General features: G+C 47.6%; 1 protein-coding gene across 3 annotated transcripts in view; it reads right to left on the bottom strand.

Annotated features, from left to right (window-relative positions):
• The window catches only part of LOC135910523 (ADP-sugar pyrophosphatase-like), a 64,246-nt gene that overhangs the window by 24,190 nt on the left and 25,174 nt on the right, over positions 1-14,882 (bottom strand). Inside the window, exon 1 of one of the 3 annotated variants that reach the window (XM_065442592.2) lies at positions 1,962-2,098. The exons of the other annotated variants lie outside the window; for them this stretch is intronic. Coding sequence (XP_065298664.2) covers positions 1,962-1,982 — 21 coding nt within the window. The 5' untranslated portion in view covers positions 1,983-2,098. Of the gene's footprint in view, positions 1-1,961; positions 2,099-14,882 lie in introns of those variants that run through there. 3 annotated transcript variants of the gene reach the window in all.

Below are 14,882 nucleotides of genomic sequence, written 5' to 3'. Positions count from 1 at the left end.
CCGTGGCTCGCGCAATTAGGTTTCCAAGCACGACTTACTTTGGCGTCAGCGCGCACTGAAGTCTAAACTCCGTGACAGTCAGTGAGCACAACTTTAACGCAAGACTTGCAGAGTGGCCGTGACACCGCAAAAATTTATAGCGGGACTGGGAATCGTGCCGTTTTCATTTGAACCTTTGACGCCATGGTCCCTCTCACGTGACTTCTTCGCGGGATGACTTCGACTTGGGCGGCCGTCATGGTAACGTTTCTGTCCCGACTGATTGATTGACGTAATGACATTGGCAATGCTGGCAACTTTCTTCGCCGGCTTTTTTTGTTGCTGTTGCAACATTTGATCGTTTAATGAACACGCAGAAATGGCATGATACTAAATGAACAAATAAAAACGCACGCACACAATGACGAGCACTTAGCGTCAACTCTTCCGCAAACTCCTTCACTTTCCGCGCTTGCCACCGTTAGCTAGCGCTAGAGTAGACATTGCTGGAGAGCCCCGAAATAACTTTGGGGAATCCTATTCATTGCCAACATAACGCCGGAGGTCCCTATGATGGAAAAGATGCAGCAGACACCTTCAGTGTCCGACGCCGGGCCCCATAGAGTCAAATGAAGTGACCACCTCATGGTAAGCGAAAAAAATATAACTAAGCCAATAAGCGAAGACAATGACACTATCGTTTTGGCATGCAGACACATGCATGCACAAACACAACATGGTAAACAAGAACAACACGTGCAGCACAATCTCCAATTTGCCATAGTCACGGCGACCCTTGAAGCTGCGCTTTAGCTTTTGAACGTTATGTCTCACCAAATATCATTAGGAGTTTTCGTATTTACATATTAACTGTACCGCGTCCTAAGCACAAGAGTTCCGACGCCGGAGTTGCAACAGATCTGGTTGCATGGGTTCTGAGTGACAGGATTAAGGCGCGAATGTACAGTATGAACAACTTGCACTGCGAAACTCAAGTGAAAGGGTTTGACAGTGGAAAGTGCCATTACAAAAAACAAGAGCACTGCACATGCTAGGAGGGAAAGGCCTAAAATTTATCAAACACACTGCACAATAACAGACGGACAAGCTTCGTGCTTGGAGATATACGCGCATCGTGGTGGCGTCATTATCAGTTTTAAAAGTATTCAAGCGCTTTCTATTCATTTTCAGCGAACAGCTCGAGAGAGAAAATAAAGACAAGCTGGCGACCGGTTCTCAAAAGCGCGTACCAGTATCTTCTTTTTTTATCGTGACGATCAGTTCACAATTTACAAGGTTGGGATGAACTCCAGGCGCTATTTGTCATGCACACCGACCGGTACAGCTTCCTGAACCAAGTTTTAACGCCGCAATCCAGTGAACCCAGTAAGTCGCGTAGCGGTTAATTATGTAAATAACTTCTATCAGAAGACTGCATCAGTGTGCAGCGTTAAAAGTACTCAAGCACGAATACCGACTTGCACGAGGATGCAAGCTTTACAAGATTAAGTCCCATCAGCGAACCGTGGGAAGTGATTCGCATCACTTAAAACCCATCATATAATCAGCCGGAATGCAATCTAAAATGCGGTGGAAGACAAAGCGTGGTTTACGCCATGGTTTACGCTAAACCAAAATGCATGGTTGCAAATGCTCAGTTTCAGGATGACAGCGTAGTAAAGTCAACACCAGCGACCAACACCCACGCAACACGGACTGCGGTACAAAGTCGTACGCTAACCCGAAATGCATGATTCCAAATGCTCAGTTTCAGGATGACAGCGCAGTAAGTCAACGCCAGCATCCAACACCCACGCAACACTGACTGCGGTACAAAATCGTACGCTAACACAAAATGCATGGTTGAATGCTGCAGTCTCAGGATGACAGCGCAATAAGTCAACACCAGCGTCCAACAAAGACGCAACACGGCCTTCGGTATACAAAGTCACCAAAGCACAGGGCTCGTGAAAATGACTGACCTCTTCCACGATTGGAGGCATCGCGAAGTCTCGAGAGAGGACAGCAGAGCCGAGTGTCTTCCCAGGGATCTAGCTCACCGAGAACCGCGGCTGTGACACGGAGGAGGCGCCGACTGACGGCGGGTCCCGGCCTGCCCTAAAACTTATACACACACCGCTGGACTGGTGGCAATCGGTTCGTGACGCTTGCGACAGGACGCCTCGTCGTTATCATAAGGCACCGACGACCACTCTAATCTCCCCACCGCAAACTCTTCCCCCCGCTAACTCCCTTCCAAGGCGCTTCGGCTGCGAGCGTGAAGTGGGGGTGAGGGGCCTAGCACGAGATTACGCAAATGCCTGAAGAGACTGGAAAGCCAAACACCGCAACGCGCCACGGATGACAGCGACCCCTTGCGGCGCGGGCGAACCCAACCGGAATGCGTCTTCTCACGTCCTGCCCGTCGTTACTGTTTTTGGAGGCAACGATTCTTATCTCGGGCAAACTTCTCTGCACCGTCATGGTATCCCATTTCTCCGCCCGCTTTCGGGCACCGCGCCGCGAGTTTATCTTGTTTCTTGTGAAGGCTGTGAAGTGACGGCATGCTTTCTTTCTTGTGTGTCATCGACGCGAGCGATGTCTCACTGTGCACACTTCCTCGTGGAAAGTGCTGCAGTCTGCACGCGTTCTGCTCGGAACCTTTCCATGTCGAGCCTCTGCACCGGGTTGCAACCATATGACACACACGGACAATGACGTCAGAGAAAGCATAGGGAAAATGAACTGTTATTTGTAAAAATAATGAGGAAAAGGGAAAGTGGACGAGGATACATATTGCTCTTGCGGCAAGTTGCCGACTGCTACACTTTCAGCCCCCCCCCCCCATTTTTCTCGTTATATTTATATTTAAATTAAACGCGGCAGTTAATTTCCCCAATGCTTTTACCTGGCTTCGTTGTCTGTTGGCCTTACATGGTTGTAACTAACAAAGCTCCGATCCCCTCTGTTCCCCTTCTTTTCGCTCTCTCCAGTGAGAATAGCATGCCTTCACTGGTACGGTTCCCGTACACAATCATTCTAACATCTCATCCTTGAGAATCAACGATCATTTAACTACATTCAGCGACATATTTGTCGTCACTTCTCTCAACGACTGATGACGGTATGCAAAAATTTAGCGCAGAAATACTAACAACAAAGAGACAGACGCGAACACACAGAGCTGTCCTGTGGCCAGTCCTTTGATTGTTCCTGTTGTTTGTCATGAATTCTAGCTAGCATTTTCTTATGAGCAATGATGCAACTAGCCCTGCACTTTTGCACTTCTTAATGATCTTACTATAACTGGTTTGACCCACACTCTAACTCAGCCTAAAGAGTATCTCTCGTTATTCACTGCATCACTGCAGGGAGAGTTTAATGTGCCTGAACACGCCTTCCTGAACCCACTCTTCAGGAAGGCCTGTTGTGTATATTTTCGCGCATAGACCGTCCCTCTACTCGCTGCTTCTGCGCGAACTGGGACCAGGTTTTACAACGATTCCTTTTTCATCCTGCCACTTCGGCTGCCGCATCTTTCACTCTCTCACCCCCACTTTCGGTTCCCTTTTCCCTCTGCGCAGCGCGGTTGAGGTGTCCTCTACGGAGAGACAGTCACTGCGCTGCACTTCATCCCACATTTTCGTCCCCTTCTATAAGAATCTCATCGCATTTTTCATCCTTTTCGCCACCCGCCGTGGTTGCTCAGTGGCTATGGTGTTGGGCTGCTGAGCACGAGGTCGCGGGATCGAATCCCGGCCACGGCGGCCGCATTTCGATGGGGGCGAAATGCGAAAACACCCGTGTGCTTAGATTTAGGTGCACGTTAAAGAACCCCAGGTGGTCGAAATTTCCGGAGTCCTCCACTACGGCGTGCCTCATAATCAGAAAGTGGTTTTGGCACGTAAAACCCCAAATACTATTATCCTTTTCACCCCTTCGCCATTGGTTCGCACGCCGTCGCACCACCGTTATCATCAAGATAAGGCACACTGAGCGTGACGGATGTGACATGACGGGAACAGGATCGTACGAAAAGAATCCTCAGAAAATGCGGCCCCGTGTTGTCAATCGACCCTGGCATTTTCGTTGTTGGGAACGCCGCTTCCCTCCCTGCTCGCTTTTCTGGCGATAACAGAGGCGCGTTCCTGACGGACCGTTCGGCCGCTTTGCGATAACAACTCGCACTGCCTCTGCCCCGCAGTCACCGTATTATGCGGCGTCACGCCGCCGAGCGATTCGGCGACGATAACGGATTCCGCGCGAAAAACCCCGTTGACAAGTGTGTCAAGGAGGCCGGGTCAGTCAAAGATGCATTGTCACGAGAAGGGGAAAAAGAATGTAGTTCTTCGCTCGCGACGGTATTTTGTTCCTTTCATGTTGCGAGACATATAGACATATAGACATTTTTTCCCCCTGATTAATTACTTCTCTCCACCTTGCGGGTTTTCCGCTAAACTGTTACGTCGAACTCTTGCCTTTGCTTCTGAGTTGTTGATAAATTCGACTTCGCCTGCCATCTACTAGCCGCCTGATTAGCTCAGATGGTAGAGCGGCTCCCCGGAAAGGCGGTGGTCCCGAGTTCGAGTCCAGGACCGGTACGAATTTTTCTTCAACTGCGAAGCTTTTCCTTCAAGGAACCCGTATGGGTTTCCTTTGTAGCACTTGGCTACGTTTGGGTGGACGTCTAATTTTCCCTTGATTAATGTTGTGAGACAGCACTTTCAGTAAGATGCGAAGCGGTTGGTGGGACAGGCGACGCACCGCCACAACTTCCGAGACATCCCTTCAATACGGAATGTTTTAGAGATATGACAACGCATCCAATGGTGATGATATGTGCAGATAAGACTGTGGAAAGTTGTGAAACAGTGGTCACGGTATTTCATTTTTCCGTTTTCGTGATACCAACAGATTCTTGGTCTGTGCATCACAGTGAAATTGTGCCAGTTTGGAGGGAATTGTCATCGTGATGTGGATGCCCTTCCGAAATTAACGCAAACTGAGCCTTCTCTCGTGGGCACTCTCGACAAGCAAGAAGTTCAGAGCTCACGTCCAATTAGCGCTACGTTTACAGTACGTCTGTACCCTGTCACGTGACGGATTGTAGCGCGTTCTAGGGCGCAGCTAAATGATGGGCAGTGGCGCTACGAGGAGGCATGTGTGACGTATTACCAATAAGGCACGGCAGGGGGTGTGATTTGGTAGTGTCCGAGACACACCCCAAGCGCGTCCTTTTAAGCAACACTCACGGGAAACTAATCCAAACAAACTAGAAGGTTGTCTTTGAGTTCAAACATAACAGCGCATATTACACGACGTCGGAGTTGAAGCCACGTTCCTCTCATTGAAAAGAATGTCGGTAACATCGCAACCTGCATCAGTTGGGGCGAATTCTGGTCTATTGAGTGGAACAGTCAACTGAAAGATATGACGCTTTCTCTTTATTAAATCCAGCATATACTGGTCACTGGTTTAGCAAAAAGTACGTAAAAAAAAACGTATTCGCAGGAATCATTCGACAGCTCTTTCAGGTGCTAAGACATATGTATGTTACGGATGCCTCAATGGGACTGAAGTCCTCAAAGGTCATCGGACGATATACAGAGCCCCTACTAGGGCAGCGGTCACACACACACACACACACACACACCGACTGACACGTTCCTGTCAACAGAACCGTGAAGAGTGCTTCTTTTCGCCGCATGTTGAACGACAGATGCCCGAGTGAGACTCGAACCCTCGACCTCGTGCTCATCCGCAGAACGCCGTAACCACTGAAACACTGCGGTTGTTATCAATCCCGGAGTAAACTTTCCATTTCTAAAGAGAACGCCTAGTCAGTATTCCACTCCTGATTGCAGTTCAGTTTTGATATGATGGCCCGGAGAAGCACTTCTATCAACAGGCCTCTGTTTAACGCACCTTTTGCGTCATTTTACCAGTTAAGTTGACGAAACGCTGAAGCTATATGGGCCTGGCTACTAATTATATGTTCCATTTTTCTCGCTCATCATATAGTGCGCATTCAAGAGCTAAATATGTGCTCGACTATGAACGAAATCGGTCTGGATAAGCTCCGGCTGCGAGGTCTTCTAAAAGCACGGAGTCATGGGGCACAATAGTTTCCATCGGTCCGCGCATGGTATAGGTTGTACATCTTCCTTTGACGTCGGCTACGCGAACTGGTCTAAGCGCCAAATTTCAGTGGGATGATTCGCCAGTGCGCTCCCACTGTAACGTCCCTGGATATGTGTAACATGTTCTGTGTGACTGCAACCGCGATACATAATTAGGAGACGGACAACTTCTGTAACGCCGCACTACGCAAGTGCGTGCTCCGCAAGTTGAAGTGCGGCTCGAGCTTAAAGCTGGAGTGACATTCTCGACCCGCGGGGAAGCATTACATGCCCCTTGCATGCTACGAACCCGCCGTGGTTGCTCAGTGGCTGTGGTGCAGGGCTGCTGAGCACGAGGTCGCGGGATCGAATCCCGGCCACGGCGGCTGCATTTAAATGGGGGCGAAATGCGAAAACACCCGTGTGCTTAGATTTACGTGCATGTTAAAGAACCCCAGGTGGTCAAAATTTCCGGAGTCCTCCACTACGGCGTGTCTCATAATCAGAAAGTGGTTCTGGCACATAAAACTCCACAATTTTTTTTTTTTTGCATCCTACGAAACTGCTGCCGGCATGTGTAACCCTACGGGCCTTCAGAACTTCGTGTCTTTATTGTGTCTATGTGCGTCGAATGGGTGTGCTCCACTGGGCAAAAAGTATTCGCGCCAGTATTGCACCTACGAATGTCAATTGAAATTGAGGGCGACGGACGAAACTTGGCATTGCAACTTTCCAATGCGCTAGTCAGTTTCAGTTCGCGCGCCTGAATCGCGAAGAAGTTAATTTATTTTCTTTTTCAGCAATCCTGTGGTCCGTGTACCTTTGCTGACGGGTGTACCTGCTGCTCGTGCGCCTGTGCGATCGCTGCGTGTCACCGTAGCTCTCCCGCACAACCTGGCGTAGCGCGAGCCAGGCGATTAGCCGGACTAACGTCTTCAGCGGGTCGTACAAGTAAGCGTCCCTCTTAATTTTCATGAAAGATGTTTCTCCTGACGCAAAAGGAAGGCTGCGCAAATGCTAATCACCAAGTCGTACTCGTAGCGCATACATCGCGTTTCTTGGCACTCGAAATGCACCGGGGCGTCGGTATGTTAAAATAAAATGAAAACGAAAAAAAATAAAAGGGAAAGCGACCACGCTATACGACCCCACGACGACCTATACTGTCACCGATGGGTCCATGAAAGACGTGAATGGGGGGGGGGGGGGTGTTCGTTTTATGCCCGTGCGATAAGATTACGTGGTACAGACCGCGCATAGTGTTTCTACAGAGGCCGCCGCGCCAAACGAAGCAGCAGCGTACGTGAGCGACTCCACGCGACCGCTTTGGCGACGACCGAGATAGGCGCCGTGGAAGCGCGCCGCACACGGCCAGCCTCGATGTTGGATGCCGCCCGCGTTATGTATCGCACGTGTACACGCCGACTCGGTCCACCCCCTCCGAGTTTTGTTGCTTGTTTTCGTGCTTTTGTAGTACTTCAAGCACGCAAGCAAGGAAAGAGAAAGAAAACAAAAAAATGGAGTCGCCATCCCGCGGCCCTGCGAAATTGGGTGTTCAGCGAAGCTGTTGACAACCGCCACAGTAGACAACTGATGTATGCAATGCTTTACGGCCTGACTCACTTTCCAGCGCGTCGCGGTGACGTCATGTGGCACCCTGTTTTTCTTGTGGTTGGGTCACACCTCACGGCAGACGGCGTTACGTAGAAACAAGACGGAACCTCTCTTTGGGCGAGTATGGTGGTCCACTCGACACGATTCCTGCCGCGCTCCAACGCTTGTTTGCAGCGACGCGGAGCTCTCGACGGGCTTGGAGCCACAGAAAGGCTGCCCCCCCCCCCCCCCCCCGAACGTTTGGTTGGATATCGGAGCAATCGGAGTAAGCCACGTGATCGCGATTCTGTCGGATCTCGCGGTTGCGAGATGCCAATCAGAAGGTGAGCGTGCCTCCGAGCACGATCCGCGCTGGAAACACGGCGTTCCGAATGACTCTGAGTGGAGGCGAATGTGTTCCGTGAGCTCAATTTTCCTGCCAGCGGAACGTAAACCGCACCGCGGGAGCGCTCACTCGAAAGTGAACAGTGGAAGGTGCCCCAAGTCTTCGCGGCGAGTGGAGCTGCAGGAGACCGCCTCGACTGTTTTACGGCCGGGTGACCAGGATTTTGTCAGGCTCCTGCCATATTTTTTTTTTGTCTTGGCGCACTCTTTTCGTCGACAAGGAACAAACTTTCACTTTCGCACGCTTTTGCTCTGTCCTTCCTCACCCTCTTCAGTGCGATACGATGCGCCAGTATGGTATGGTATGTAGAACTTTATTTAGGTCCTGGGGGATCAGTCTGGGACTGATGCGGGCCGCTCCCACGTCGGTACAGAGAGGCCGAGCCCTCTGCGCCAGTGTTCTTCTCGATTTGCCATCGCGTGACGCATTAATGCGCTTCGCCTCTCTAGCACATTGCAGCTCCGTTTTTCGCGGATGCAATGTGTTCAAAATCTGTGATGCGGTCGCATTCGTGCAAAACGCGACAGATGAAATTGCACGGTCGGCCACTCTTGCATAACTGGATGCTTTGCGGTATAGTATTTCAATCGCACTGAAATATGAAAAAATGACTGGATGATACGGCACTTGTGTGTTACAGATGTCTCACGTCGATGAAATGGACTTCAGTCGCACAAGAGACGTGCGCCACAACGCATTTCAAGCGACGTGACGTTTAACATAAACGTGAACGAGCTTGTACAACTCGCTGGGAACGGTAATGCGCGATTCTGTCGAGGACTGTACTAGCCTTTACGAACTTACGCACCTCAGAAGGCTGAGCCTTGGCAGGCAGAGAATACTCGCAAGCTGCTGTCTCGAAGTTTGTAATGTTGCTAATTCTTTCAGCGAATTGTTTGCAAGGCGTGCAGGGAGGACGGCGTCAATGAGTCAGCTTTGTGTCGTTCGGTTAGAAGATTTGCACATTATTTCATACAGTTCGCTGCACGCACAAACGCACTGAAATTCAAGTGCGGGATAATTTGAACCACCACCCACCCTGAACACGAGTGAAAACTTGTGCATAGCCACGCGCTGATGTTTGCTGACGTACAGAGTTGTTCCAAGCCTCAAAAATAATTGACGGTGGTGGCCACGGGTCGTGGAATAGAGGAGCGGAGTGAGTACAACACGCCAGCACTTTTGCATGCCGCCTGCCCGATAGGAATCCAGCCACCATGGCCGGCAGTCGAACCGCCGACCTCGTGCTTAAGCCGCAGAACGTCGCTGCCACTGAAACACGCTGTAGGTATCAACCATATACATTTATCGATACTACTGGAATGTTTTAGCGAAGAGATAAAGCTATTCTCTTCAAGTCGTCATTGACTACTGAATATCGCTCAAGTTAGCTTATAGTATACTCTGAAGATGAAGGGACATCAGATTCATTTTGCACAAAAAAAGTGCACGCTCATTCGATAACTTCTCGAGAAATGATCTTGGACGTGAGAGCTTGGTCACAAGCGCGTTGTAGGTTAGAAATATCGCTGATAATTACTTCTTTCCCCCAGAATTATATACGAAGTCATTTCAAGCAGCCCAGAGAATTGAGCTTGCAGATTAAAAGTTCCCCAGAAGCATGCAGCAGTACTGCAGGAATATATCGACGACGTCGCAGCGTCGAAATTTAGCAAAATCGCGACGCAAGAAATGCAGGAAAAACTAAAAAAAGCTAGACGCCCCCCCCCCCCCCCCCATCTCCACCCACTCCTCTCGCCACCTTTGGTGCCCGTCACGCGCGCGCACGCACAGAGAGAGAGAGAGAGAGAGAGAGAGAGAGAGAGCGAGAGAGGGAGAAAGGAAAAACAAACTTGCACAAACTGCATGATTTATTTCCAGTGAAACATGGGTACAACTTTCATATTTTACTGCAGTTGCAACGATATGCACAGGAACTACAGCCAAGCGCTTCTCTAACCTGCTATCCAATGCAGTTGCAGACAAACAGTTTAACGAAAAGCAAGCAACATGTACGTTTCCCGTATTCGGTACCATATGCGAATTCTTATTTTTGTCCTACATAATTGGCTTAAGCACATCCCCGAGAGTCACATGCAATGTATACGTGACATATATTGGAGCCAGGTCCCGGCGTCACTTATGCTGCTTTTTATGGTAAGGATTCTAACGAAGTGGGCACGGCGGAGGCACCGAGACCATGCGTCTCACGAATCCCTTCTTGTTTATTGTGCAGGCCGTCCTTTTCACTTTTTCACCTGTACCGGCCGAGGAACTGAACACCGACAATCAACCAAATGCCACTACGACTGCGCATCAAGTTGCCGGGTTTGACACATCGATTCACGGTGCCGACGATTGTCTATGGAGCCTGCGCGGTTGGAGAGCTACGCCAGACGTTCACGTGACACCAACGTCATCTACGTCTCCTACATGGGTGTACTTAAAGGACTGCAGTGCACGGATCACGACCAGTGGGCACGGCGGAGGCACCGAGACCATGCGTCTCACGAATCCCTTCTTGTTTATTGTGCAGGTGAGGCAGGACCATTTGGTTCATTCTTACCGTAGCAACAACGTATGCCTCTTGCTTCTGCCGTGCCCACGGTCCATTTTTGATCCTACATTGATGATGTATCACTGTTTTGTTAATCTGTTACCATGTTGTGGGGACATTGAATCTAATCCGGGTCCTTCTACTGATGACATTCTTAAAATCATACTCGACGACATACGAGACCTCAAGCAAACAACGAACAGTAAACTTAAAGAGTCTACCGACAAATTGAACGCCATTGACATGAAATTGGATAACTTAGCTTCAACGGTCACCAAATATACGAGTAAAGTTGATGCCTTGCAAGAGACAGTCGACAGCTTACTTTTGAAGATTGACGACCTCGAGAACCGAAGCAGACGCGGTAACCTCATCATTTTTGGAGTAAAGGAAGCAAAAGGGGAGGATATTGCCTCTCTTGAGCGGACAGTATCGAAAAATATCCTTGACGACCTGTTGAAGCTGCCCAACGTGGGCATTGAACGAATCCATAGAATCGGTAAGCCAACAAAGAATAAGTGTCGTCCAGTTATTCTCAAGCTTGTTGATGGGAGAGACAAACTTAGGATTTTGAAAAGCTGTGCTAAATTGCGAGATACAGAATTCAGTATTTCGGAGGACTTTTCGCCTAGGGTACAGTCTATCCGCAAGAAGCTATGGGCAAGTACCAAAGTAAACAGGTCCAAAGGGGATAAAGTCATCCTTGTTTTCGACAAGGTTAGAATTAATGGGACCCTTTACTTTTGGAATGAGGCGCGGAACGAACTTGTTCAGTCTACTAGGCAATGACCACGCTCTTGGGATGATTGCACCCAACAATGCAATCCAAACAACCCCCCTCCTCAGCCGACAGTTCCTCACAAACGAAGAGCTTTATCCTTAATGAATGTCAACGCTAGAAGCATTGTAAATAAAAGCGACGATCTAGAAGGTTTACTCATTGCTTACGATCCTGACATCACCGTGGTAACAGAGACTTGGCTTCACGATAGCATAGATGATGCAGATGTTGTACCTGTCACGCATGAAATCATCCGTTATGATCGCTGTTCAAGAGGGGGAGGTGTGGCACTTCTGATAAAGAAAGGCACTCAGTATACGCTGGTCCCACACCATAAGCAGATTGAAATGGTGTGGATAGCTGCCAAACTTTCCGGCCAAAACGCACTTATCGGAGCTGTCTATAGGCCACCCAATGCTGATATTTCTATGCTGGAGGCACTACACGACTTTCTATACGACAACAAAAAGCGCTACAGTTGCGTTATAATGAGTGGCGACTTCAACATGCCTAATATAGACTGGGACTTGATGTGTGCTACTTCAACATGCCATCACGCGGATCTGTTGCTAGACATCGCATATGCGTTCGATCTACACCAGGTAGTGCATACCCCAACGCGCCAGACTGCCGTATCAAGTTCGATTCTCGACCTCGTCTTCATATCCGAAAATGTCAGTCAACTAGGTTATACTGTTGATATAGTGCCCGGTATATCGGACCATTTCTCTGTCCTTTTTAAAAGCCAACTGTGGCGTAAAGCTGAGCGCAACAAGCCAAGGACCTACTATGATTTTAATAATGCAGACGATGTCAGCATATTAGATTTCTTAGAACTAGACTATGATTTCTTTTTACAGTGCCACAGAAACTTTACAACTGTTAATAGTTTGTGGCAGCACTTCAAATGTTCGGTGCGTCATTGCATGAACAAATATATCCCGAAAAAACATAATAGCAAACGTCGAAGCCCCTGGATAACGCGCGAAATCATTCATATAAAGCGGCGCGTAAAACGATTATCGTCTAAAAACCAGAGAGATAGCGGCACCTTGGCTGAGCTGCGATCGGACTTGCGTTCGAAAATAAAATCGTCCAGATTCACTTTTTTTAACGTCAAAATGCACAACTTTCTTTCCAGCGATCCGAGAAAGTTTTGGCTTCACTTGACGCAAAAGAAGGAACCAGTTAACAAATTGAAAATACACGATAAGGACGTCATTGACCCAACTTGTATAGCAACGGCATACAACGACTATTTTTCGTCCGTTTTTCTGCGCAGTGCCGATAACAATATAGATTTCAGCCACGCAACTATGTATGAACTTCCAGAGCTAATAATCACAGAAGAAGGTATTTTTTCAGCATTGCTTAGCTTAGACATTAGGAAATCTTCGGGACCCGACGAAATCCCCAATGCATTTTTGTTTAGATACGCGGAGTGGTGTGCCAAGTATCTTTATGTTATTTTTAGCAAAAGTTTGGAGAAAGGAGAAGTTCCTTCCGACTGGAAAATAGGCAAAATTGTACCAATACACAAGACTGGCGATAAGCTCACAGTAACTAACTATCGCCCGGTGTCGTTGTTGTGCACAGCTAGCAAAGTACTAGAACATTTCCTTTTCAAACATTTAAGCAGCTTCCTAGAAGGCAACAATTTCTTCATGAACAGTCAACACGGATTCAGGCGTGGCCTTTCAACAGTGACACAGTTACTCCATATTACTAATGATTTGTTTGCAGTTCTTGATAACAGTGGCCAGGTCGACATAATCTTTCTAGACTTTGAAAAAGCCTTTGACCGCGTGTCGCATTCCAAATGATATTAAAACTAAAGCATCTCTTTAGAAATGAGCGTATTCTGAGGTGGCTCGACTCTTACCTAACGCATCGCCAACAATATGTTCAAATAGGTGACTCTAAATCATCAATGCTTCCAGTACTTTCAGGCGTACCTCAAGGGTCCGTCCTTGGACCATTACTTTTTCTTATTTATCTGAATGATCTCTCACTTGACACTGCTGTACAATGCCGATTTTTTGCGGATGACTGTGTTGTTTATCATGCCATTCAAACTAAAGATGATCAATTACTCTTAAGTAATTCTCTAACCTCAATTGCTAATTGGTGCCAGACCTGGAAAATGAGCCTAAATATCCCTAAGTGCTCCCAAATGACCGTAACAAAAAAGAAGAGTCCACTATCGCATGCATACAAAATTAACGACGTTGGCGTTACTCTTGTTGATACGTTTAAATATCTGGGCATTGAAATATCTCTCGATTTAAGATGGAGTGCGCACATTAAAAAGATAGTTTCGACAGCCTCAAAAAGACTATGGTTACTGCGGCAACGTCTGAAGCACTGTACAAGCAAGACGAAATTAGTTGGTTATACTTCACTGGTGCGTCCTCTACTTGAATATGGTGATGTCGTTTGGGACCCACACACTAAAACTGATACAGATAGGCTGGAAAAAGTACAAAAAAAGGCACTCAGGTTTATTTTTAATGCCTACGGAAGACAAGTATCACTATCTGATCTCCGTTCAAGGTCTGGCCTTCCAACACTGGAAGAACGCCGTAAGCTACACCGTCTGAAGATGCTTTACACGATAGTGAACGGCCAAACTAAAATGAATTTTGAGGAATACTTACAATTTAACACGTGTAGAAGTACCCGCGGAAAGCACGAACTTACCCTTATTGTACCCCAGGCTAGAACTATCGCTTATCAATTTTCATTTTTTCCTAGAACGATAAGAGAATGGAACAGGCTTCCACAAGAGGTAACGCACAAACGTACTGTTGACTCTTTCTTATCGGCTATTTCTCAGTTGTGAGCGAAGCACGCAATTCCTTTCGTACCGAATTTTTATTCAACTCATGTCATTAGTTTCAGAGATATTGTTCTGCGCAGTAGCGTACAAGTATGATCTGTGAAGCACTGTGTGTGTGTGAGCTTGCTGTGTTCGAATTTTATTTTGACTTTTTTGCTTGTACAGTATCCCTTTGTATTTTCTATGTACCACTCCTGCTTTGGCTGCTAAAAAGCAGCTGGCAGTATTTTCAAATAAATAAATAATAAATAAAGACGGGATTCTGGGGAAAAGGGGAACGAAGAGGGGAACTGGGGATTCTAACGAAGCGCGCAGGACAGGAAAGCCTATCGCATTGCATATCCACGCTACACCATCTGGCGTCACAGCGCCACATTACATGTCACATCACGTCGCAACCCTCACATTTACATTACGTACGTAACGGTGGTTGGCGTAATTCTTTTGCGAGCCTGAACCCACAAAATTAACGCGTCGTTGAAGGTATATATATATATATATATATATATATATATATATATATATATATATATATATATATATATATATATATATATATATGTGTGTGTGTGTCTTGCACTTTACAATAACCGCTGTCCGCAGTCTTC

Source organism: Dermacentor albipictus, chromosome 6 (genome assembly GCF_038994185.2).
Source record: "Dermacentor albipictus isolate Rhodes 1998 colony chromosome 6, USDA_Dalb.pri_finalv2, whole genome shotgun sequence".
NCBI lineage: Eukaryota > Metazoa > Arthropoda > Arachnida > Ixodida > Ixodidae > Dermacentor > Dermacentor albipictus.
This window is presented reverse-complemented; position numbering and strand designations above follow the sequence as displayed.